Below are 27490 nucleotides of genomic sequence, written 5' to 3'. Positions count from 1 at the left end.
CTCTTGCCTCAGCCTCCCAAGTAACTGGGATTACAGGCATGCGCCACCACACTCAGCTAATTTTGTATTTTTATTAAAGACGGAATTTCACCATGTTGATCAGGCTGGTCTCGAACTCCTGATCTCAGGTGATTCACCTGCCTTGGCCTCCCAAAGTGCTGGGATTGCAGGCGTGAGTCACTGCACCCAGCAAGTTTGAAATATTTTGAGAATTACCAAAATGTGACACAGAGACATGAAGTAAGCACATGCTGTTGGAAAAACGGTGCCAGACGACTTGTTCGATGCAGAATTGCCACAAACCTTCAATTTGTATGAAACACTATAGCTGTGAAGTGCAATAGAGCAAGGCTCAATAAAAGCAGACATGCCTGTAGTGTCTAGGAGGCGTGTTTGGAGATGGCTTGAGAGGATGCTTGGTAAGGGAGGCTATCCAAGGAAATACCAAATAAGGTCTCTTGGAGATCATGCTCTTACAGCCCACCGACTACATTTGATGTCTGTTGGTGGTTGATGATGATCTCTTTCCTAAGACACCCTTGTCCAAGGGAAGCTCTTGAGAAAGGTGAAAACAAACCTGAGATACCCAAAGCCTGGTGATGCCTCAGAGGTGGCTCACAGCCTCTGGTCTGATGCGGGAAGTTTTCTTCTCTGATGTCTATTTCATTGAATGGCCCAGCAAGAAGCACTAGACTGGAGCATAACACTGCACACCTGCCTCTGGGCATGGCTTGTCCTCCTGAAACCTCTTCACGTTTGGCTTCATGTCCCAGTTAGCTACATGTGACCCAACCCTGGATCTAACCCCAGGATCATTTCAGAGGAGTTGCAATTACACAGAGTAGGAGATTCTGTACCACACTGATTAATTTCCACTAACTCACAGCAGGATGACAGGGAAGACCCATAGCCACTCTGTGCCAATTACTCCTTAGCAACAGCAGCATGAACCACCTGTTCCACATCCCTTAGTGTTCCTCTTGATCTAAAGAAAAGAGAATGAACTGGCCCCGAAGGAAGAGGGCTTGGGAAAGATAGGGACTCTTCAGTTAATGGAAGGTACTGGAGTGTCAGATCCTGAGGCCTAAAATGGGTCCCATCAGAGGAGTAGCCATATTGGTGGGTGCTGGATAGGAGGAGCTTTGGGGTTGGTGCAGGCACTCACTCTCACTAGGATGCCTCTGGTCTCAGGTAATGGAGAGAAGTGAGGAAAAAGTCAGCCTAGAAGAAACACCCTCTTCTGGCCACATCATATCCTCTCACTCTCTTGTGGCCTTGGGCTTGCTGGGCTTCTGGGACTCATTATCCTAATGATAAATAGACAGTAATGTGAACATTACAGAGAGATTGGGGAGTATGGGATGGGGGTGCACCAAGGCTAAGGAGACCAAAGCAGTGCTTGGGGGTCTCCCACTCTTTACCTCGGGTTCTAACTGCCACCCATCTCATGCTTAAGGGTCCTTCTGACTCCAGAGTGAGAAATGTTCTTAGCATCAGGAGATGCTGCACATGAGCAGTTCGTACTGGTTCAGTGAGCAAAAACAGCAAGGGGCTGGGCCTCCTGAGGGCTGGCAGGGATATATGGGCCAAAGAGGGAGAGGGAGGGTAGAGAAGCATAGCCAGGAAGAGAAATTGAACACCAGGACACAAGACGAGTGGGGCGTCTGTGGGGGCTACAGTGGGCTCTCAATGATCACCTGTAGTGGCAGCGAAAGAGGCAGGATCCCTGAACATTTGTTCTGGTTTATTTGACAGGGACAAGGAGTTCAGACAGTAGGGAGGGCGGCATTCCTGTTGATGTTCTTATGCTGGTGACTTGAAGTCCTTGTGCTTCAGAAGTGGGCACAGTCTTGGATAGAGGAGTTGGGAAGCAGGATGCACATCCCAGCCCAGTCTCCCACTCACAGGGTGCTCATGCAAACATTCCCACAGTAGGTAGAACAGCATATGTTATTTGCTTGACAGTCTCGGTGAGATTCACAGAAGCGTTTGCATAGATATAGTTTAGGCCGTTCCTGGCAGACTTTAATTTCTGGGGATAGCTGTGTTTCTGAAAAGGAGGATAGAGGGGTAAATAAATGCAGCTTCCTAGAGAACATTTTTCTCAAGCTAAAGCTTCCTCCAAGACCCTTGAACCCAGGTCTCACTCATGACACTCCTGGATTCCTTCTTCATAGAACTACCTTCCTGCCCATCACCAAATCCTAGTGATTGGTCATATTTTAAATCCTGTCTCTCCACTGTACATCTTACCCCAATAGACCACAATGCCTGGACTTCCTGGACCTTCTCCATACACCAGCAATCAGAACTCCATCTCCCTTACTAGCCATGGCCTTGGTGAAGTCACCACCATAGAATCTATAGTCTGATCGTGAGAGCTCAAAGAAGCATGAGACGTCTTTCAAACCCTCTCCTAGTCTCTGAGTAGTAGAACTCACAGATGAGGATCAACTTGCCTCTTTTCTCTCCTTCTCTTCTGCTCACTGTCACTGTCTCTAGTCTTCCTGCCCCTTCTTTAGTTTCCTTTCCACCACCACTCTCCTTGTCCGTTTGATGATAACCTTAACTTGGGTCTGTGTACCCCAACTTTTGCTTGTCTTATGTCCTATTTCCCTACACTTATATCCATTCTACACCTACACCTACTGTCATAACCACTTCTGAATCTTTACTCCTCACAAATATGCATAAATCAACTAATTGTCTTCTTTCCCACTGGATTCTCAGCTCTGGTGTACCTTTCACTATGGTATGTGCCATTTATCTCTAAGTATTGAGAAGGAACAGCAAAATATGTAGGTTTCTTCTTCATTCCCATTACTATACCCAGGGCCAGCTAAGGGGCTGGAGGGCCATGATTTGGGACAGTCCAGAGTTTACACAACATTGTGGTCACAGCTGGATATGCAGAGAGTTTTCAACTCCTAGGTCCTACTCAGACTGGACACAGGCCCTCCATTCCCCCTACCCAATTCCCCCTCACCCATCCAGTGGCCCATCACCTACTCTGCATCCTCTTCTTGTCACGGTATCCTCCCTGGGCCTGAAGCAGCAACACACAGAGAACCAGGACAGGCAGCAGAGTCTGGGATGGCATGACTCTGACCAGAGCGTGGGCCTTAAGTCTGACCAGGTTGTCACAGACTTCCCTGCAGAGCTGCCTGTGGAGAGTGAAGGAAAGAAAGAAGGAATGATCTTTAGCTCCTCACTGCCTCCACTGGCCAAGTTGGGGCAGAGCAAGAGAGTCTTGGCTTCCTCCTTTTGTTTGCCCCTAGCCCTGTCCTTCTTCACCTGGGATAGGGCTTCTGCAGGAATGACGCCTCCTCCTCTCACATTACCAGTCTTGTGTTCTTGCTGATAGAATGAAAGATATCATTTATTTCTGCTTCCTAACTACAAAATGTTTTATGGAAAAAAGAAAAGAAAAAATATATTTTTAGAAAGAGTTGCTTAGAATTAACTGATGTTTCACTGCATTATCTTTTAGTTGCCCTCCATATTTAATATAAACAATCCTTTTAATATAAACATCTTTTGTTACCTATTTTTGCCAGCCTTATTTAATCATGTAAGTATTTCTCAAAATGTGGATTTTCATAATTGCACAGCTCTCACTTAAATGCTAATAATCAAGTATTTGTATTGTACTAATTACTAATAATCTAAAGAATGTCATATTGAACATCTTTATTTATAAATCTTTTATTTCTTTAGACTAAGAGAGCTAGAATTCCTGAGTGAAAGAGTATCTGTTTCATATATAAACGTATATAAACACATACACACATATACATATACAAATTTAAATACACATATACACACAGAAAGAAGGACTATTGTAGGGCATGGGACAGAAGGGCTAATGGGGAGACATAGTAAATATCTTAGAGCTCAGACAGGGGGAGAGACCTATCAGTCAAAGGCTTGGCAGGCTGTCCAAGAGGAGGTGGTCACTGACCTTGAATATCATAAAGAAAATGAACTCTCAGAAGTGAAGATGTTTCTTCTTCCCTAATAGGAGAGAGAGGGGACAACCTGGGGTCACTGGACTCCCAGTAGGCATGGAAGCTGGGAAGAAGATCACCCTCTTCCTCTGATGATGATAATCTTCTAAAGATTTGAACCTCATTCTGACATTCTGAACTCCTAATGCAGTCTCCTTCAGTCCACAGTTGTAATTTACATTCAAAGGAAGCTCTGTAGCCTTTCCCCATATCTCACCTTATGCACTTCTTCCTCTGTATCCTTTGCGATATCCTTTATAATTCAAAAATTCTGATATTTGTACCTATAGTTTAGAGAGTAGTGTTTGAGTATTTGACCCTTCCCAAAGGCTCCCTCTTTCCTAGTTTTTCTTTTTGTCCACTCATAAATGAACAATTTAGAGACTGGATGCCATCATAATTATCCTAGCAAAGAGGGATTATGTAGAGGAGAATCATCATCTCAGACAGAAGCTGCATTTTCCTTACCCAACCACCTTGCAGCCAGTGCCACATTGTAAATATTTCGGCTAACAGACTTGTCACTACTAGATCAAGACCCTAAGAAGATGGGCAAGTCTCTTTCACACTCTTTTTCTTTTCCACCAGCTCAGTTTAGATGAAAACAAGGTTCTAGATTCTAGTGAAGCCAAAAGATGAAAGGAGCCTGGGTCCTTGACTCCTTTTATCACATGAAAAAAGGGATACCCATTGTTTTAGAATACTCATCTTGAATTATTATTTGAGCAAGAAATAAAAAAGTATATTGTATTTCAGCCATTATGTGATGGAGGCTTTCTGTTAAAGCAGTCTAGTCAACATTGTGGCAGGCTCAAGTACTGACAAATTTATAAGGGGAAGGATTTATGGGTATATAGAAGGACTTTATACTTTCAAATTATTGATAGAGTAGTATTTAGTAAAGAGATGGGTAATTTGAACTTTATGATTAATAAGCTTGACTTAATTAAAATATACAGAAGTCTGCATAGAAAAAGTAAAGGAATACATTTTTCTCAAGCACAAATAAAACATGTACAAAAGTGACTATATATTAAGCTATAAAAAAGTCTGAACAAAATTTTAAATAATTATATCACAAAGGACAATTTCAGACTATAATGGAAATATTTAGGAATTAGTCTAAAAAAAGACAATTACTCGAAACTGAACAGAAATTTCAAAATAAAATTTATAAGTCAGAGCTTCCAGATGGCTACCACTGAACACTTAGAGGTTGTTGGAGAGCAGCATGCTCATGGAGGGCATGGAAGCTCTCTAGCCTTTCCCCCATATCTCACCTTATGCACCTCTTCCTCTGTATCCTTTGTGATATTCTTTATAATTCAAAAACCTAGAGGAAATGGATAAATTCTTGGACACATACAACCTACCAACACTGAACCAAAAAGAAATAGAAGAACCTGAACAGACGAATAACAAGTAAGGAGACTGAATCTGTGATAAAAAGTCTCCCCCAAAACAAAAGTCCAGAACCATATGGCTTTACCACCAAATTCTATGACCCTTTAAATATAAATTAATACCAATTCTTCTCAAACGATTCCAAAAAATTGATGCAGAGGGAATTCTTCTTAGCTCACTTTTATGAGGCCTGCATAACCTAAATACCAAAACCAGACAACAACAAGACAACATAAAGAAACCCACAGGCCAATATTCCTGATGAAATTAGGTGCAAAAATCCTCAACAAAATACTAACAAACCCAATTCAACAACACAAAAAAAAGATAATGTAGCATGATCAAGTGGGATTTATCATAGGAATGCAAGAATGGCTCAATGTAGACAAATCAATAAATGTGATACTTCACATCAACAGAATCAGGGACAAAACCATATGGTAATCTCAGTAGATACAGAAAAAGCATTTGATAAAATTCAACACCACTTTATGATAAAAACTTTCAATAAACTATGTATGAAAGGAAAGCACCTCCACATAATAAATGTCATATATGACAAACCCATAGCTAACAATGCACTTAATGGGGAAAAGCTGAAAACTTTTCCTCTAAGAACTGAAAGAAGATATGGGGGAAAGGCTAGGGAGCTTCCATCCGCCTCCATGAGCATGCTGCTCACTTTACCCACTCTTATTCAACATAGTACTGGAAGTCCTAGTTAGATCAATCAGGAAAGAGAAAACAATGAAGGACATTACATTTGGAAAAGAGGAAGTCATATTTACCCTATTTGCAGACGAGCTCTTATGTAGAGAAAAACTTAAAGACTCTACCAAGAAACTTGAAGAACTCATAAACAAATTCAGTAAAGTTGCAGAATACAAAATAAACATACAAGTCAGTGGTGTTTCTGTGCACAATAAGCCAGCTAAAAAAAGAGACAAAGAGGGCAATCCCATTTATAACAGCTACAAACAAATACTTAGGAATAAATTTAACCAAGGAGATAAAAGACTTCTACATTGAAAACTACAAAACACTGATAAAAGAAATTGAAGAGGATAAAACAAATGGAAAAGCTTCCCATGCTCATGGATGGAAAGAATTAATATTGTTAAAATTACCACACTACCCCAAACCATCTACAGAGTCAATGCAATCCCTATTAAAATACCAGTGACATTCTTCACAGTAATATAAAATAAATCCTAAAATATGTATGGAACCACAAACATCCCAGAATAGCCAAAGCAATCTTTAGCAAAAAGAACAAAGCTGGAGGGAACAGGCTTCAAGACTTCTAAATATACTACCAAGCTGTAGTAACGAAAATAACATGGCACTGGCATAAAAACAGACACGTAGACTAATGGAATAGAATAGATAACTTAGGGCCAGGTGCAGTGGCTCAAGCCTGTAATCCCAGCACTTTGGGAGACCGAGGCAGGTGGATCACGTGAGTTCAGGTGTTCGAGATCAGCCTGGCCAACATAGCAAAACCCTGTCTCTACTAAAAGTACAAAAATTAGATGAACATGGCGGTGCACGCCTGTAGTCCCAGTTACTCGACTCCAGAGGCTGAGGCAGGAGAATCACTTGAACCTGGGAGGCAGAGGTTCCAGTGAGCTGAGATTGTGCCACTGTACTCCAGCCTGGGCAACAAGAGCAAGACTCTGTATCAAAAAAAAAAAAAAAAAAAAAAAAAGAGAATAAAGAACCTAGAAATAACTCCATGTTTCTATAGCCAACTGATTTTTGACAAAGATGCCAAGAACACTCACTGGGGAAAGGATGGTCTCTTCAGTAAATGGTGCTAGGAAAACTGGATATCCATATGCAGACTAATGAAATTAGACCTTCACCTCTCACTCTATACAAAAATCAGCTAAAAATGGATCAAAGGTCTAAAGGTAAAACCTGAAACTGTAAAACTACTAGAAGAAAACATAGGGGAAACACTGTAGGACATTTCATGATCTTACAAAAAGATTTTTAATGTAAGATCTCAAAACCATGGGCAACAAAAGCAAAAATAGGTAAATTGGATTATATCAAACTAAAAAGCTGCTGCACAGCAAAGGAAACAATCAACAGATTGAAAAGACAATCTACAGAATGAGAGAAAATATTTTCAAAGTATTTGATATGGTTTGGCTGTATCTCCACCCAAATCTCATCTTGAACTCTAATCCCCATGTGTGGAGGGAGAGGGATCTGGTAGGAGGTAATTGGATCATAAGGGCAGTTTCCCCCATGCTGTTCTTGTGATAGTGAGGGAGTTGTCATGAGATCTGATTGTTTAAAAGGTGCAGTTTCCCCCGCATGAGCTCTCTCTCCTGCCACCATGTAAGATGTGCCTTGCTTCCCCTTCACCTTCTGACATGATTTTAAGTTTCCTGAGGCCTCCCCAGCCATGTGGAACTGTGAGTAAATTAAACCTCTTTTGTTTATAAATTACCCAGTCTCAGGTAATATCTTTATAGCAATGTGAGAATAAACTAATACACTATTCATTTGACAGGGGATTAATATCCAGAATATACAAGAAACTCAAACATCTCAACAGCAAAAACACAAACAATCCAATTTAAAAAATGGGCAAATGATCTGAACAGACAATTCACAAAAGAAGACATATAAATGACCAACAAATATATGAAAAAAATGACTTTTCATTGTTCTCTCAACATCACTAATCATCAGGCAAATGCAAGTGAAAACTATAATGAGGTATCGTCTCACACCAGTCAGGATTGCTCCAATAATAAGAAAATGACAAAAAATAACAAGTGCTGTTGACCATGTGGAGAAAGGGGAACTGTTATACACTGTTGGTGGAAATATAAATTAGTACAGTCACTATGGAGAATGGTATCTCAATTTCTCAAAAGCCTACACATAGAACTCCATTACCTTATGACTCAGCAATCCCACTACTAGGCATTTATCCAAAGGAAAGGAAATCAGCATATCAACATATGTACCCCCATGTTTATTGCAGCACTATTCACAATAGCCAAGATACAGACTCAACTTAGGTGTCTAATAACAGAGGAATGGAGAAAGAAAATATGATATATATACACAATACAATCCTATTCAACCATAAAAAGGAATAAAATCCTGTTGTTCATGGCACCATGGCTGAAACTGGAGGACTTTATGTTCTGTGAAATAGCCAGGAACAGAAAATTAAACACCACATATTCTCACTCATATCTGGAAAAAGGTCGATCTCATGGAAGTAAAAAGTAGAACAGCAGGTACCGGAAGTTGGGAAGCATAGTGGGAGGGGAAGATTGGGAGAGATTTTTTTTTTTTTTTTTTTTTTTGAGATAGAGTCTCACTCTGTTGCTCAGGCTGGAGTGCAGTGGGGCGATCTCGGCTCCCTGCAACTTCTACCTCCCAGGTTCAAGCGATTCTCCTGCCTCAGCCTCCCGAGTAGCTGGGACTACAGGCATGCGCCACCATGCCTGGCTAAGTTTTGTATTTTTTGTAGAGATGGGTGTGTCACCATGCTGGTCAGGCTGGTCTCGAACACCTGACCTTGTGATCCGCCTGCCTCAGCCTTCCAACGTGCTGGGATTACAGGTGTGAGCCACCGCGCCCAGTGGGAGAGATTTGTTAAAGGATACAATGTCATAGCTGGACAGGAGGAATAAGTTCTAGTGTTCTATAGCACTGTAGGATGAGCATATGTAAGAATAATATATTATATAATTTCAAATAGCTAGAAGGAAGATATTGAACGTTCCTAACACAAAGAAATGATAAATGTTTGAGATGACGGGTATGCTAATTAACTTGATCTGATCACTATACATTATACATATTGAAACATCACTATGTATCACATAAATATGTAAAATTACTACTTGTCAATTTGAAAAAATTTTTTTTTTTTTTTGAGAGAGAGTTTCACTCTTCTTGCCCAGGCTGGAGTGAAGTGGCACAATCTCGGCTCACTGCAGCCTCTGCCCCCCGAGTTAAAGTGATTCTCCTGCCTCAACCTTCTGAGCAGCTGGGATTATAGGTGCCTGCCACCACACCTGGCTAACTTTTGTATTTTTAGTAGAGATGGGTTTTCACCATGTTGGCCAGGCTGGTCCCAAACTCCTGATCTCAGGTGGTCCACCTTCCTCGGCCTCCCAGAGTGTTAGGATTACGGGCATGAGCTACCACGCCTGGCCTAAAAACATTCAAAACCTATGCCACAGATCTGATTTTTCTGCTTAAACAGAAAAGAATAAGAGGAGTTGCTTGATGTGCCATCTGAAATAAAGGTGCAAGAAAATCCAGATTAATTTTGGGATCTTTGTAACAATCCCCAAATCCTTGAAGCTTCTATCTGTTTGCCATTTTCCTGGCCTAATTTTGTCTTTCTTGGCGAATAATTGTATGATCATTAAAATGAAATGTGTCAGCTTGGGCTCCTCTGAATTTCTCTCTGAGTGTTTTACCCAGATCTTCACAGTTAGATTGTCAGCTGGTCCCATCCATTAGTTTCCTCCTCACTCCTGAGCTCTTTCTCAAACATGCACACTCAGCTTAACTTAACCTAAACTGTTTTAGGTTTGACAAGCCGAATCTGTGTAGGTTTGTATCACCTCCCCCATCAAGTTGAGCTGGTTAATGGAATGAGAGTAACAAACCTATGCTTCCTTTTGGCCTTCAGATCAAACCTAGCAGTGAACATCACATTTACATGAAATGTTTCTGCCCTCACACTGAATGACTCATAGCAAAAATACAGAATTAATTAAAATGATCCATAAAATAGACATAATTAATATATTTAAATAGATTAGAGTAGATATTGGCATCATTTATTTCTGGATTTTGATGGCTATGTTGTGTTTATGTAGAAGAACTTGTCTTTCTTTATAGAAAATGTATATGACAGCATTGGGGGTGATTGGGCACCAGTAAGCAACTTACTCTCAAATGTTTCAGGGAAAAGAAAAGTTATTTTTACTGTACTTTCAGCTTTTCTCCTACTTTAAGATTGTTTCAAAATAAAAAAGAAGATTAAGGTATGTGGAAGTGAGAGGTGTAAGTGTAAACATCCAAATAGTAGTTCTAAAAGAAAAAGATTTAGCAGGTTAAAAAATATTTAATGAAACAATGCATTAAAGTTGCCCCAAATTAGAGAACTATTAAAGAGCTCAGACTGGAAATGATCATAAAAGAATAGAGTAAGAAAACTAGCATATCTAACCACATTATAAAATGTAGGAACATCAAATACAAAGAAATTTTAAAATATCCTATGGAGAAAGAATAGATCATCCAAAGAAGAAAAATAATCATACTGAGATTATACTTTCAAATAGTGACAATAGGACAATAAATCAATAGAGTAGCATTTTCAAGATGTTTAAGGTAAAAACTTTTCGAGTGAAAATTTATATCCTGAACTTTTAAAATATGAGGGCACAATAAAATTGTTCTAAGACATACAAAGCATCAGAATGTTTACCATACAAAGACCCTTTTTGAAAGCCTGCTTGAAGGATGTGCTCCACTAGGAAAATAAATCTAGAATGATTGTACAAAAGCATATGGGCAAAATGAGTGAATACGCTGGGGTTCCCAAGGCTATCCCTAGGTTCAGTGCTTTGCTAGGAGGACTCACAGGACTCAGCATATAGTTTTTCTTGCAGCTATGATTTATTACAGTGAAAGGCTACAAAGCAAAGTCAACAAAGGGAAAAGGTACAAGGGGCAAAGTCCAGAGGAAATCAGGTGCATGCTTCCAAGTGTCTTCTCCCATTGACCGGTGGAGTCACATAGGGCATGCTGAATTCCCCCATCCATCAGTTGTGACAACGTGTGTGAAGTGTTGTCTACCAGGGGAGCTCATGAGAGACAAACACAATGTCCAGGGTTTCTATTGGGGGCTGGTCATATAGCAGCTTCTGCCTAGCATATACCAAAATTCCAGACTCCCAAAGTAAAAGCAGATATCTACCATAAACCGTGTTTTTTGTACAAATGGTTGAGGCACAGAGAGCCATACTTGTTTGTTCTGAGAACAATGGGAACTTTCTCAAAATTCAGGCTTATGGATGCCAACCAAGAGCCAACCTTGTAAGCAGGATTTGTAAAGATAGCAACTGCAGGCCTGCCATGTCAGCAGTTTTGCACAGTGAGACGTCAATTCATAAAGTTTGGTGTTGTCTAAAAATTTAGGGATTAAGAACAAAGTGGAAGGAAGAGATAGAAAGAATAAGAGAATAAAACACCAATATCCATTATAATCATGAACTAAAAACTGTCTAGAAAATATCAACAAGGTCAGAAGGTAAACTAAAGGGAACAGTTAGCATACTGAAAGAGCTGTCTTATTTTAGGAAAACTTACAAATTTTGGAAATCTTTAAGACTATATGGAAAAGTAATGTGGGCTTAAATAAAAAATCCTCTGAGGAATCAGAATACAATAATGGCTTTTAAAATAGTAGAAGATATTTCATCCATCCAATAGATGCCTGAAGAGAGAAATAAAAACAAATATTTAAAAAGCATGATGAATAAAAAATATGAAATAAGATGCCAGAGATAGGCCCTAACATAAGATTATTTTCTATAAGAATATTTATTAAAGGTAAATGGGTTAGAGACATTTATTAAAAGACAGAGACTCTCAGATTAAAATTTTTAAATGATTTAACAATGTGTGGTTTCCCAAAAGTAAAGAAGTAATTTAAAATAAAGGAATAAAAAAGGATGCTCCACCAAATATGAATTAAAAAGAAAGATGATATAACAATTTAAATATCATACAATATAATTAACGTTCAACATAGAGGACACTACACAATTTAGACAAGAATATTTTATATTGGTAAAGAAAAAACAGATCAAGAAACCTTAACATATGTGTACACACACACATGCACACAAAACGGCCTCAATAAATAAAAATAAATTATCTATACAAAGTTGTAGACTGAGCAGGTTGTTTTGTTTGAGACAGAGTATCACTTTGTCACCCAGGCTGGAGTGCAGTGGTGCTATCTTGGCTCACTGCAACCTCTGTCTCCTGGGTTCAAGTGATTCTCATGCCTCAGCCTCCCGAATAGCTGGGATTACAGGTGTACACCACCGCACCCAGCTAATTTTTGTAATTTTAGTGGAGACGGGGTTTCTCCATGTTGGCCAGCCTGGTCTCAAACTCCTTGCCTCAAGCAATCCACCCACCTCGGCCTCCAAAAGTACTGGTGTAAGCCACCGCACCTGGCCCAATTGAGCAGGTTTGAGTGCTTAGTTACAATGACCTAGATTTCAAAGAAAGTCTCAAAAATTCCAAATGATTAATGCCATACAATATTTTCTTTTGAAAATGTGGGAAAATAGAAAATCAATACCAAAAGCAAATCCTATATGTCTGAAAAATAAATAATGCTACTTAATAATCCATGGCTGTCATACTTAAAAATACAAAGTCTTTAAACTGGATGATCATAACTATACTTACATGCCTGCCTTCTTTCCTCTTTTGTGCTGTTTTTCTTTTCTTTTTTTTTTTTTTTTGAGACAGAAGCTCTGTGGCCCAGGCTGGAGTGCAATGGTGCGATCTTGACTCACCGCAACCTCCACCTCCTGGGTTCGAGTAATTCTCCTTCCTCAGCCTCCCGAGTAGCTGGGATTATAGGCGCCTACCACCACACCAGGCTAATTTTCTGTATTTTTAGTAGAGACGAGGTTTCACCATGTTGGTCAGGCTGTTTTCGAACTCCTGACCTCAGGTAATCCAACCGCCTCAGCCTCCCAAAGTGCTGGGATTACAAGCATGAGCCACCACACCCAGCTGTGCTATTTTTCATGTATATTACATGTTTATGTTTTAAGCCTAACAATACAATTGAATGATTATTATCATTGTTTTAAACAATTGTCACTCCAATCTGTTAAAAAATATTAATATCAAATTTTATATTTACCTACATAATTACTTTTATCTGTTCTCTTTGTTTCTTAATATAGATCTCATTACTACCTGATGTCTTTTCTTTTTAGCTTTAGGATTTTCTCTAGTATTTCTTGAAAGGCAGACCTGCTAGCAACAAATTCTCTCAGTCTTTGTTTTTCTGGGAATGTCTTTATTTTACTTTCATCAGGAAAGGATAGTTTTGCTGGATATAGAATTATTGGATACAGTATTTCAGATATTGCACTGGGAAATTCTCAACTAAAATAGAAGGGTGTACAGATTGTCCTAAATTCTGCATAGCTTGATCCAGAATCATGAGTGGCAGGAGTCCTTGGCACTCCTCAGCTACTCATTAGTGACCGTGCTCCTCAGACAGACCATCAAGGATCTACAGCATCTGGGCCACACAGAGCAAAAGACTATGATTGTCATGCATGGAGCATCATTTTCCTGCCATATAAATAAATGTCTTAGAAATCCATAATTCAATCACTCTAGGTTTGGCACCATTTTCAGTCCCTGTCAAAATTTCCTTCAGTTTGTTCCCATACCTTTTTACCTTGGTTCCAAAGCTCTTTGCCTCCTGCCCACTTGACTGTTCTGTTTTCTAATGAGCTAGTGATCTCCAAATCATATGTATTTTGTGCCCAATATAATGCCCTTCCCTGACATTTGGTGAGCAAATCCCTCTGCACCTCAAGCAACAAGCTCATGGCAAGAACTTGGTGCTGGATTTGGTCACGTCACTTCCTTCATTTGCTAGGTGGTCATCTACTTTTTCTAAAATTCTTCTTATTCAGTCTCTTTTTAGCTACATAAAAGTTAGAGGGCATTTGCTGGGAGATCATGGTATGATTTTATTGGTAAGAGAAAATCAATACTGAGAAAGATGGAAGGACAGACAAGATGTCAAAGGTCAATGTAGACTGTTTCCAACTTCCTATGTATAAATGGACTGAGAAGTATTTGCGAAAGACCTTGGGAACATGTACTTTGGGTCTTCTGGGGGTGGCCTGAGCCGCAATCCAGGTACACAATGTTCTTCCCAGCTTATCAGAAGATCCCACCTGCACCTAAGAAAATTGAGTACGTCTGGATGGGTGAATATCAAAGGAAAGAATCTGTGATACAGCCAACATGTAGTTTCTGGGTAGAAATTAAAAATCGGTCACAACCAAAATCACCATTAAGTTCCTGGCCTTTGAACATTGTTTTTCTGCTCTTCTGCCCCCAGTTTGAGCCCCACTTCAAACAACTTCATAATAAGAGGCCAGACAAAAGAGCTGTCAGTCAGTTACTACAGACACTCAACTCAGACACCTTCAGAGGTAGGTGAGGATAAAGGTCTTGATACATGAGCTTCTATTTGTGGCTTGCTTGGAATAATTCCTAGCCCAGATGGTGTTACTATTCCTGTGAAGTAGGGATTATTGTCGCTTTTGTTCAAATAAGAAAATTGAGAGGGGGTGACATGAGCTGTCTGAGGTTCCATAGGTAAAAGGGACAGAAACAAAACAAGATTGCAGCATTTCTGACACTAAATCTAGCACACTCATCTTTAACATTATCTGGAAAGCCCAGGATTCCACATTCTGTGTCTTTCTGATCCTGGGGGTCTTTGAATTGTCCTGCAGTTTGTCTTAGGATGACCAAAGAATTCACAGCACTCTGTATATGAGAAGTTGAGAAGTACCCAGCCTGGGCATAATGATGTTTCTCTTGTCTGGGATCATTTAGTACACTTGGGGGTGTGCAAAAAGGGGACTAGGCATCCTTAGATTCCTGAATACCTTTAAGGGGGAAGGGGCAAGTAAGAAATTAAGAAAACTAGAGTAAGAATGAGGCCGTGTGAATGAACAGATTTCAAAGCTCCGGAAAACTTGGGTCTGGGGTGGTATTTTGGAATACAAAGAAACAGCCTCATGGAACCCAATGCTTTGGATTTATGGTGTTCCTGTCACTGTATATCAGTATTCCTCCTTCTTTATGCAAAGGGCTGGTACCAGGAATCCAGAGGCCTACTGAAATCCATGCCCACTTTCACCCAGTTACCTCATCCCTCACATCCCCGGCTGTAAGCAGATAACAGAGTATCTCCATGGTTCACCAGTCTTGCCATGTGCTGGTATATTCACATAATCAGAAGAACACTCTGAGGTTCTCAAGGACTCAGGCTCAAGGAATGGGTATCTTACCATTGCTAGCTAGCAAGAGCAGGAGACTAGGGAGAGAAAGGAAAGGAGAAGTAGAAGCCCTGAAATTGCAGAAGATCAGATATTTGGGGTGGGCAGGGGGAGGGGTGGTTCTACTCTTAGATGCTTATTCCTGCCCTTCAAGCTTCTCCATTAAGAACCTGTGTCTCTACCAGCTTACCTAAGCATGACTCAATGAAGTTGCCAAGTTAAGTTGTTGCTCTTGCCTCTGCTCAAATCTCTTAAAAATGATTGCCTAAAAGTCAATACATCTAATGACATGTGCCTAAAACTTGTATTTTTCAGCTTCCAAATTTCACAGAAGCTAAGAGGAGAATACATTTTCAAAGCCTCCTTTGAAAAATTCGGCATCTTTAAAATTTTTCTAGCATTACCCCTGCTTTTGAGCAGAGTCATTTTGGTGGATTCATCTAGAGCAGCATTGTTCAGTAGAACTTTCTGTGATGATGGAAGTGCTCCGTCCCTGAGCAATAAGGAATATTAAATAGGACACACAAGAAATCAAAGGTTCATGTAAACTGTTCCCATTGTCCCATGTATGAATGGATTGAGATGCATCAGAGAAAGACTTTGGGGACAATAGCCACTAACTAAATGTGGCCACTGAATACTTGAAATGACTGGAAACTGAATTTTGATTTAATTTAATGAGTTTAAATAGTCATATGTGGCCAGTGGCTACCACACTGAACAGCACAGAGAAATCTCTTTTGCTTCACTGAAAACTTCTGAACAAATATAAAGACTTTCAGGCAGAGGGAAAATCACTGCCTTGTTACATGCAATTCATGTCAGAATTTTATCCTTTTCTTTGACTCTTGTTTCCCTTCCTATTTGGTTCTACAAAGGTAGAGCAACAGATAGAGAATGAGGGGGGTAGATGGGAGAAGGCTGGGAAGTTTCAGTTGTAATTAGGCTCCTCTTCCACTCTTCTATTATTTATAGTTCAAATTTTTCTCTTTTCTAATTATAGTGGCTTAAACACTTGAAAATAATGTTAAAAAGTAGGCCTAATAGTGCATATCTTTTTTTCCTATTTCTAATTTTAATGGGAGTACTTTCAGTTTTATAATGTGGAATGCTGGCTTTTGGATTGCAATAGTTACATTGTTACAGTGTTACGAAAATGTCTATCTATTCCATTTTATTAAGATTTTTCTGCTGTTCCCATACTCCAGTTCCCCTTACCCCTCAGCTGTCACTCAGCTGCAGGCTATTTTATTTTCTTCCGTTTCCTTATTTTTCTCCTTACCACTTATTACCATCTATGCATTTCCTTATCTTGTTTAACTAGAATGCCAGCTGTATGAATGGGGGGATTTTTGTCTGTTTTGTTCACCACTATATTCTAATACCTAGAACTTGGAATATAGTTAGGCACTTAATAAGTACTTACTGAGTGAATGAACTTCCCCGTTCTCCCTCCACACACAGAGGCATAGATTCTAAGCAGATTAAAAGGTTAAGTGTAAAAAAAAGTAAAAAGAAAACAATTGTAATTGAAAATAGTTTTCGAATATCTAGAGGAGGATATTCTGAGCTTAATGCTAACAGTTAACATTTATGAAGTGTATACTATATTCCAGGTCCTATGCTTAGTGTTTCATACATATTCTTTAATCTTCCCAGTGACCCTATGAGATGAGTATTGATATTTTTTCTATACTATGGATGGGGAAAACCAGGCTCTGGGGATTATGTGACTGGCCCAGGCTCCACGGCTAGAAGTTGGTGGGGTTGGGATTCTAGTTCAAGCCTATCTGACTCCGGAGCCCATGTTCTTTCCTCTGTAAAATATCTATCAGCAAATAGTGTGGTGATGAAAATGACTTTTGTATAGCCTAGAGTAGAACAAGGGGTGGAGGGACATGCATTTGATATCCAGTAGGTGGAAATGTAACCTAACCCTTAGTGAGAAAAATGTGGCGGCAAGTATCCAAAGTCTGGGAAATACAATGTCTTTTGCCTAGAAATCTTTCTTTATTAACTCATGCTATAAAAATAACAATATATGTACCAAAGCTTTAACTATAAGGAGGTTCATCAGAACATTTTTATAAGAAGAAATTGACACTATTCAGGTCTTGATGCTATGAGGAAACGATAATAATTATGGCTGAATTCTTGTCACGACTTATATGTTGTGAGCATATTTTTGCCTCCCTGTATATTTTATTCAGAATTGTTAGTTTATTTCCTTGCTTCTTCAGGAAAATTTAGGTAGGTCTCCGCAAATTTTATGTGATTCTCCAGTCATGAAACATCTTCTCAATATAATAAGTTAAATGTCCAGGTCCATGAAATTAGTCACAACTCCATAAATTGTTCAGAACTATGGATTCCTCCCTCCTTCAGAAGCTCCAGTTATGGAACAGGATGTGGTGAATCTCTTTCCCCCGCCGCCCGCCCCCTGCTCTGGTTCTTTGTAATTCTATTCCTTTCCTCCACCCACTCCGGACTAAAGCAAGTTTCTGTCTCCTAGGGATAGAGGGAGGACGAACCAATAAGAGGAGTAGGAAAGTTCTTGTATAATAGATATTATCATGAGCTGGTTCTGTGCTTCTGGTCTTGACTCTTTCATGGGAGATTTCAAGGGTTCATTGGAGACATCAAATGTCGTCTGGCTATTTACAGTTCAGATACTTCGTAAATTAGAGCCCTCTTCTCTGCTACTACAGGCCACTTTGGCCAGATTTAAAGTCACCCTTTAAAGTCTTCAGTCATGATTCAAACACAAGTCTACTGTGTTCCCATAGACTTCTGGGATCACATAGCAAGCTCAATGAGTAGTATCATAAAACCTTTTTTTTCAACTTGGAATTAGAAGGCAGCATTCCGGGTTTCATGAGCAAAGCTTTTTACCAATAAAATCTTTGAAATCTCTACAATTCCTCCAACTTTGGACCATCTTAGTGCATTAAAGTTTTGAGTCCCCTAACAGTTCTCAGCCATCATCTTTTCTCAAGTCCTGTTATCTGTCTGTAATTCCTTCTTAAATTGCTTTAGTGCCTTTTGTCTTAGGATCTTCACTAAAACTTCTTTATATCATCATGTTTCATATGCTTTAAAATAAAATATCAGGACACTGATGTGTCCAATTTCATAAAAATAATGACAACAATATAAAAGTATAGACATATATTGATTATCTCTAGATGGTGGAATTACTAATGCTTATTTATTTCCTCTTTGTATTTTTTGTTTTACAAATTGTATAATCTGAAGATTTATTGTTTTTAATCAGAAAGGAGCAATTCATTTTAAAAAGAAGTAATTTTGCAAAGGAAGGGGTATGTAATATGAGATGAGAAGAAACCTGGGGAAGTCACTGGCTAGCCTGGGAATTAGTTGGTATGCTACTGGGTACTAGAAAGGGAAAGAATAACATGATAGTCATAAGCACTTTCCCCCTGTTGCTTATCCTATTCTCCTCAATCCATTTTCTACCTCTAGCAGCACTGGGAAAAGACTTGTCTTCTGCCAGAACGTAACCCAAACACACACAGAGACCACCATGAAGCCCTGGATTCTTCCACTCATCATGTTCATCTCTGGAGTTGTGATGCTTCTGCCTGTATTGGGAAGCCTCTGGACCAGAGATCCCCGTGGGTGGTGTGAAAAGGGAGGGGGTGCTCTGCCCAGTTCTGGGATGTCTATCGTAGCTAATTCAGGGTCTGCATTTCAAGAATCAGCCTTTAAAGGATCTCTCCTTAAGTAGAGATATTCAAGCAAGATTAGGTTAGATATTCCCAATGCCTTTAAGTTTTCTCTCTCAGCTCTGAAAGCAGCACTAGGTATGTGAAAAGGGAACATATCTTTTGTCTATATTACATCAGTTAGCAGGAAATAATATTTTCCAATGTCAGACCAGTAGAGGAAAAACCAACACAGCTTCCCTCCAAGCCCATATTTTCAGAACCTTTGTGCCTCAGTTGGGTGAGCCTCTGATGAATGACAAAAGGGTAATATTTAACACGTTAATTTAGTTGGAGGGGAAGAGTCTTTTAGAACATGAAAAATGGAAAAGACAAATAAAGGATCCTTAGTGGGTCAAAGTTTGGGTTCATACGATAAGAAAATGTGGACAACAAAGGCACTGAGCAGGAGGGTTGTGGGCCAGGAAAAAAAATGAAATTTATGGAGAGACTGATGGCTTAGGTGGCATCATCAGGGAAACAATAGAAGGGGAGAAAAATGGCCGGGCGCAGTGGCTCAGACCTGTAATCCCAGCACTTTGGGAGGCCGAGGTGGGCAGATCACAAGGTCAGGGGTTCGAGACTGCCCAGCCAACATGGTGAAACCCTGTCTCTATTAAGATAGAAAAAAATTAGCCAGGCATGATGGCATGCTCCTGTAATCCCAGCTACTTGGGAGGCTGAGGCAGGAGAATCGCTTGATCCTGGGAAGTGGAGGTTGCAGTGAGCCGAGATTGTGCCATTGCTCCCCAGCCTGGGCAACAGGGCAAGACTCTGTCTCAAAAAAATAAAAAAAAAGAAAAAAAAGAAGGGGAGAAAAACAAGTTTCTATTCTCCCTTGGTTCAGTTTCCCATTCTGCAAATTGGCTATGGAAATTGGGGTTAGAGCATATTGCAGGCCCTGAAATCTAAGGTTACATGAGAATAAATTTGGTGGTTGGTGTCATGTATGGTCAGGGTGTCCCAGGCCCTATCTTTAGAGTCTGAAATACTGTAGGGACATGTAGATGGAGGAACACAGGCCATGCAAGGATGGTGTTGTGACAAGACACTGGTTATATACTTTGAGGAAGGGATTTTCTTGGTAGGCAGAGAAATACTTTGTGACTTGGAGCTCAAGTTTCAGAAGGGATTGCTAAGCTTAAAAAGGGTTTCTTGTCTGAGTTGTGAATAGATGGACCCTGCTAACTTCTTCCATCTCAGTTCTAGACCTGATACAACAAACTGAGCAGTGCTGGGTACAGCCTCCATATAAGTACTGTGAGAAAAGGTGTACTAAAATAAGGACCTGTATACGTCCAAATCATACATGCTGCTGGACCTACTGTGGAAACATCTGCTTAGACAATGAGTGAGTTGCTTGGGGTGGGAAGGCTAGGGCCTTGGCATGCTTCATCACTGCTCGTTACCCACTATTCCAAAGACTGCAGCCACCCAAATCCTGATTAAAGAAACAGGCAGCAAAAGACAATGTCCTCCTTTCTCCAAACCTAGGCTGCTCCTTACTGCAAAATAAACCAAGACACCGACATGAGGTCCTCTACTTTTTTCTTCACTCTTATTCAGTTCCCTTTGCTTCCCTCAAAGCATCACCCATCAGTTCATACATCCCTCCTTTATGCAAAGTTCCAATTATTAACTACTTAGTTGGGCCTCTCCACGGGCTCTCTACTCTCAGCCAGGCCCAAGAAGACCTAGTATTTATCTGTCTGTTCAGTTGGCAAACTTCTTGGGGGAAATTGCTTAAAAGTGGGTAACTTCTGATTTAACAGAAAAATTGCTGTCCTTTTTATCTGGGGCCCAGGGTGCTATTAATTTTAGAAATGGATTTCTCCCAGGATTCCTGACTTTTGATTAACTTTTCTCTTCTAGAGAGCCCCTTAAATCAATGCTAGACCCCTAGATTCTATTGGTTGATCACTACTGTGGGCTGAAGGATGAACATCTGGTCTAAGAAGAGTGCTGCCTAATTCCTTCTTGGGACACCCACTGGTTCTAGCTAGTAACCTTTCTGCTATTTCCTTGACCTCTTTACCCTGAAGCTTTTGTCAAATAAATTGCTACAGCAACCTCAGGGCTCTGCGTATTTTTAAAAAAATTCCTCCCTATGACTTAATTTCTCTCATTGTAATCCTCAGCAGTCCCAACAGTTGTTCCCATTCAATCATGAGCAGAGGTGCCCAGTTCTGCCTTCCCAGTTAGACCCATGAATGAACCAGTTTGGTTAATTGCTGGAGCAAATATTCAAGCAGATTTATACAAATCTCATGGGGTTAATACAGTTAACCCATGAGAGGTTATTCTCATTCACAATGCATTTCACTGAGGGTGGTCAGTGGGCAGTTATCCCTGCCATAATTCAAGGAATGTAGCTCCTTAAATCTGTAGCTCTGTCATCTCCCAGGGGCTTCTCTACTGGTTCCTCTATATCCAACTAGCAGTAGGGAAAGAAAGGCATCATGGGGGCTCATACAGAAGCTTTTAAAGGGCTAGGCCTGGAAGCAAAGTTTATTGTTTTAATCTATATTCCATTGACCATAATATAGTCACATGGTCCCACATATTTGCAAAGGAGATTGGGAAACGTAATCTAGCTGTTTTCTCAAGAAGAACAGAAAATGGGATTTGGCAAGTACTTGGCAATCTGTGACCGGTCTACTCATGTAAAGCCAGACTCCTCAACACAGACCCAAGACCTTGGCCTCCATATCACCCTGTCCAATGAAACAAGTATCACTCCAGTAAGAAGATAATGTATGCTGTCATTAGAGAAAGCATTTATGCCTTCCAGGTTGGTACCATGAGCTTCCAGAATGGACTCTGCCTTCTGTCATACCTAATCCCCTCTTATTCCTGCCAGGTCAGTTCTGTTTGCCTGGAAATTTTACCTGAGTAATATTACTCATATCCTGTGATTTCAGGTAATGCAAGGAAGACTTTCTTGCCCATATTGTTTCCCCAGATTATGTGAAATTTTTCACCATTTTTCATTAGTCTCTTGATCATTTTTAAAATGTAACTTCCCCTGAATGAGGAGATCACAGTGCTCTCACTATACTTCCAGTCATGTGTTTCTCCCTGGGGCAGAGGACCAAATATGCTTACCTAGACAGATGGGTCAGAATGTCACATCTGTCAACTTTGTAGCCCAAGGAAAGGCTATACAGCTTTAGAGAATATGATGCAGCAATGACTAAGGCCAGGCAAGGGACTAGGGCCTAATAGATTGTTAGTTAGGACCTTAGAGCTCTGTGGAATGAAAAGGGACAATAGTTCAGGATCTAAGGGCTCAGGTGAACATCTTTCACAAGTGGAGCTTTGTCCTGATATTGAGAAAGAGATTGGACTTAGAGCTCTTTAGAGTAAAGAAGTTTATTCCTTCCTGACAAAAAGTAGAGACAAACAAAAGGTTAGGGAATCCCCAAATGAAGGACTAGGAAAAGAACCAGTTATCCTCTTGGATAACCTACTTAGACCTTATGTCTCTTTCATACATTCATCTGCCAAGCCTGGGTCATGAAGGGAGGAAGGGAGAGAAGTTGCTTGACCAACATTAGCAAAAGAGTAATTGTCACAGATAAGTGGAAGGAGATCAAAGGGATCAGTAAAATGCAGCCATATGAAGAGCACAACTACATAGACATATACACAATGGCTGTGGATTATATACACTGAGAGCCAACTAAGCTTTCAGCCATGCCACTGAAGAAGATATGAAGCCCAAATTGCTTTTCCTTGTCAGGGTGGCTAATGTTAATAAATGTCAGATAGAATTTTTGGGGAAAGAATATCAGAATCCTTGTTATTAAAACTGAAGTGGTTATAAATCCTGAAACTGTCACCTGTGGCTATAACCCATCACTTCTGTCTAGTGGCATAAAGTATATATGCCAATGAGTCATTATAGAAGACACCTCTAGTAACCTACCCAAATTCCCTTTACTGGTGTGTGCACTCATCTCAGAGCTCCTGCAAGTGTTGTGGTTAATAATGTACATCAGGAACCTTCTCCAGAGAATAGTCTTTGGTTGATGGGAGTTACCTCAGCCAGAAATGCCTGCCTCTGGGGGCAGTGTATGCCTAATACAGAGAAACAGAAACTGGCACCCTGTCCAATATTCTGACTTTTTTCAGGGCTGCCTAAGGGACTGGTTTTTGTCTCACCTGGCTGAAAGCACTGATGGAAGAATCAGCAAATTCAAAGAACACATCATGACTTGTTCTTTAGCTAGTCAAAGGTGAATACAGAAAAAAAGAATGAAAAAGAGTGAAGAAAGACTAAGGGCTTTATGGGGCACAATCAAATAGACCAATATATGTATTATGGGAATACCAGAATAAGGAGAGAGAGATAAAAGAGTATAAAGCTTACTTTAAAAAATAATGTCTGAGGCCAGGCACAGTGGCAATGTCTGAGGCTGGGCATGGTGTCTCACGCCTGTAATCCAAGCACTTTGGGAGGCCAAGGTGGGTGGATCACAAGGTCAAGAGACCGAGACCATCCTCACCAACATAGTGACACCCTATCTCTACTAAAAATACAAAAATTAGCTGGGTGTGGTGGTGCGTGCCTGCAGTCCCAGCTACCTGGGAGGCTGAGGCAGGAGAATCACTTGAACCCAGGAGGCGGAGGTTGCAGTGAGCCAAGATCACGGCACTGCACTCCAGCCTGGTGACAGAGTGAGACTCTGCCTCAAAATAACAACAACAACAACGACGACAACAACAACAACAACAATAATAATGTCTGAAAACTTCCCAGATGTTCGTAAGTCAACATCTGAATTTATGAAACTCAAAAGTTCCCAAATATGATCAATCCAAAGAAGGCTACAATGAAATACATTTAATCAAATTGTTAAAAGCCTGGGTTAAGGAAGGAATTCTGAAAGCAGCAAGAGAAAAGCAACTCATCACGTATAAGGGAACCCCCATACAATTAACAGCGGATTTCTCAGCAGATAACTTGCAAGCCAGGAGGGAGTGAGATGACATAATCAAAGTAGTGTGAGAAAAAGCTTGCCAACTAAGATTACTATACCTAGCAAAATTATCTTTTAAAAATAAACTACTGATAAAACATTTCCTAGACAAAAACTGAGGGAGTTTGTCACCACTAGCCTGCCTTATAAGAAATCTTTAGGGGGTTCTTCAAATTGAAATGAAAGGTTGGGCACAGTGGCTCACATCTATAATCCCAGCACTTTGGGAGGCTGAGGTGGGAGGATTATTTTAGGTCAGGAGTTTGAGACCAGTCTGGCTAACATGGTGAAACCTCATCTGTACTAAAAAAAAAAAAATACAAAAATTAGCTGGGTATGATGGTGTGTGCCTGTAAGTCAGAGGGTCTCTTCTATTTTCACATAGTGCCCTGAAGAGTCTTTTAAAATCTAGGAGCCCTCCATCTGCAGTTCTGTGGATTTTATCAAGAGCATTCCCCAGAGGGGCAAAAATCTGTTTTGACTTCTGTGGGAACACAGGAGGTTTTTTGTAATGGACAGATGAAGGTGAGGTGGGGTGTATCCCATGGGTATAGTAGGGGCAAGTAATAGATTTATTAGTTACAACTAACAACTAATAGTTGTTCCAAGTAACAGCCACTATTAATAGTTGTTCAAAGAAACATTAATCTAGGCTGGTGTGTTTCAACCCAGATAAGCAGCAGCATGGGACCTGTCTCCTGGAACTATTTTGTTCCTTGTCAGTCTGCTCCAGACACTCTTCCTTTGTGCTAAGTGCAGAGGCCAAGAATCCAGGGCATCACTCCGTGCCCTATTCCTACCCTCACTCGGATCAACCTCTGCCTAACTTATTGCTTTTGCTACCTGGGACACTGCATCATCGGAATGTCACTAATGTCCCATCTGCATGGTTTGTGCCCAAACCAAGATGAGAACAGATCAGCAGTATCTCAGATATGAGACATCCAGTGATGCTGTTGCATCAACAGAATAGTTAGGGAGCTGATCTCTGTGCCTAGGCCCTGCTGCTGGGCTTTATGCCAAGCAAAGGCAAGGTTGCTTGTGTCAACAGGAACAAAATGAGAAGGATTTTCAGAAGTCCCCCTAACTAAGGACAATTTTCCATTATCTGAATGCCCCACAATTAAAGTTTTATTCATTAGGGTTAATTTTCTTTTCTTTTTTTTTTGAGACAGAGTCTCACTCTGTCTTCCAGTTTGGAGTGCAGTGGTGTGATCTTCTCAGCTTACTGCAATCTCCACCTCCCAGGTTCAAGCATTCTCATGCCTCAGCCTCTCAAGTAGCTGGGATTACAGGTGCATGCCACTGCACCTGGCTAATTTTGGTATATTTAGTAGAGATGGGGTTTTGCCATGTTAGCCAGGTTAGTCTTCAACTGCTGACCTCAAGTGATCTGCCTGCCTCGGCCTCCCAAAGTGCTGGGTGGGGCCTCCCAGTGGGAATCTCAGTATCCCCAGCCAGGGGTTTATGGATAGGACACTGGATAACCTTGAGAGGAGCTCCTAGGAGGAGGGACAGCGGTGGTATTGTGAATCAATGATCTTAGTCTTTTCTGCCTACTGGCTCTGGAGAGTCAGGGCAGCCCAGATGAGGGCGATTCCCCCCAGTGTGGCACACCCACCCCTTCAAGGGAGAAATATTGCTTATTTAAGTGGGTTTCTGACCCTACTCCTCCTAAGTGAGACCTCTTAACAGAAGTCTCCACACATCTCATACAGGAGTGTTTCAGCTGGCATCAGGCCAGTGCCCCTCTAAGACAGAGCTCTCAGAGGAAGGAGCAGCTTGGCATCTTTGCTGGTCTGCAGCCTCCACTGGTGATAACTCCAGGGATGGGAGGGACCCAGGCAAATAGCGACTGGAGTGGATAACAAGCAAACTGCAGCAGTCCTACAGAAGAGGAGCCTGACTGCTAAAAGAAAAGCAAACAGAATACAACAGCATCAAGAAAAAGGCACCACAAAAAACTCCATTCAAATGTCAGCAGCTTCAAAGATCAAAGGTAGATAAACCCATGAAGATGAGAAAGAATCAATGCAAAAATACTGAAACCTCAAAAAGCCAAAGTGCCTCTTCTCCTTCAGAGAGTTGCAACACGTCTCTAGCAAGGGCACAGAACTGGGCTGAGACTGAGATGGATGAATTGACAGAAGTAGGCTTAGGAAGATGGGTAATAACAAACTTCACTGAGCGAAAGGATTATGTTCTAACTCACAGCAAAGAAGCTAAGAACCATAATAAAACATCACAGGTGCTGTTAATCAGAATAAGAACTTTCGAGAGGAACATAAGTGATCTGATGGAGCTGAAAAACACAACATGAGAATTTCATAATGCAAACACAAGTATCAATAGCTGAGTAGACCAAGTGGAAGAAAGGATAGCAGAGCTTGAAGACTATCTTGCTGAAATAAGGCAGGCAGACAAGATTAGAGAAAAAAGAATGAAAAGGAATGAACAAAACCTCCAAGAATTATGGGACTATGTTAAAAAACTGAACCTACGAATGATAGGGGTACCTGAAAGAGACTGGGAGAATGAAACTAAGTAGGAAAATACACTTCAGGATATCATCCAGGAAAACTTCCCCAACCTAGCAAGACAGGCCAACATTCAAATTCAGGAAATCCAGAGAACCCCAGTAAAATACTCCACGAGAAGATCAGCCCTGACACATAATCATCAGATTCTCCAACGTCAAAATGAAAACAAAAATGGTAAGGGCAACCAGAGAGAAGGACCAGGTTACCTATAAAGGGAAGCCCATCAGACTAACAGCAGACATCTCAGCAGAAACCCTACAAGCCAGAAGAGATCGGGGGCCAATTTTAAACACCCTTAAAGCAAAGAATTTCCAACCTAGAATTTAATATCCGGCCAAGCTGAGCTTCCTAAGTGAAGGAGAAATAAAATCTTTTTCAGACAAGCAAATGCTGAGGGAATTTGTCACCACCAGGTCTGCCTTGCAAGAACTTCTGAAGGAAGCACTAAATATGGAAGGAAAAACCAATATCAGCCACTACAAAAAACACACTGAAATACACAGTGGAGTGACACTATGAAGCAAATGCCTAAACAAGTTTGCAAAATAACCAACAGGCATCATGATGTCAGGATCAAATTCACACATAACAATATTAACTTTAAATGTAAATGGGCTAAATGCCCCCAGTTAAAAGACACAGAGTGGCAAGCTGGATAAAGAGTCAAAATCCACCTGTGTGCTGTATTCAAGAGATGCATTATAATAAAAA

At 40.5% G+C, this 27490-nt stretch overlaps 2 protein-coding genes across 2 annotated transcripts; one reads left to right on the top strand and one right to left on the bottom strand.

Moving 5' to 3' along the window:
- Window positions 1–1635: 1635 nt before the first annotated feature.
- WFDC9 (WAP four-disulfide core domain 9) lies at window positions 1636–21329 on the top strand. Its single transcript, XM_015148970.2, has 5 exons — window positions 1636–1717; window positions 14584–14677; window positions 19019–19167; window positions 20461–20608; window positions 21130–21329. The coding sequence occupies exons 3-5, from the start codon at window positions 19077–19079 to the stop codon at window positions 21158–21160; spliced, it is 270 nt and encodes an 89-aa protein (XP_015004456.1). The 5' UTR covers window positions 1636–1717; window positions 14584–14677; window positions 19019–19076; the 3' UTR covers window positions 21161–21329.
- On the bottom strand, window positions 1732–3100 carry WFDC10A (WAP four-disulfide core domain 10A). Its single transcript, NM_001193444.1, is given in 2 exon segments — window positions 1732–2050; window positions 3010–3100. Coding segments are annotated over 2 exon segments (240 nt in total). The 3' UTR covers window positions 1732–1901.
- Window positions 21330–27490: the final 6161 nt, after the last annotated feature.

Source organism: Macaca mulatta, chromosome 10 (assembly GCF_049350105.2).
Source record: "Macaca mulatta isolate MMU2019108-1 chromosome 10, T2T-MMU8v2.0, whole genome shotgun sequence".
Classification (NCBI taxonomy): domain Eukaryota; kingdom Metazoa; phylum Chordata; class Mammalia; order Primates; family Cercopithecidae; genus Macaca; species Macaca mulatta.
This window is presented reverse-complemented; position numbering and strand designations above follow the sequence as displayed.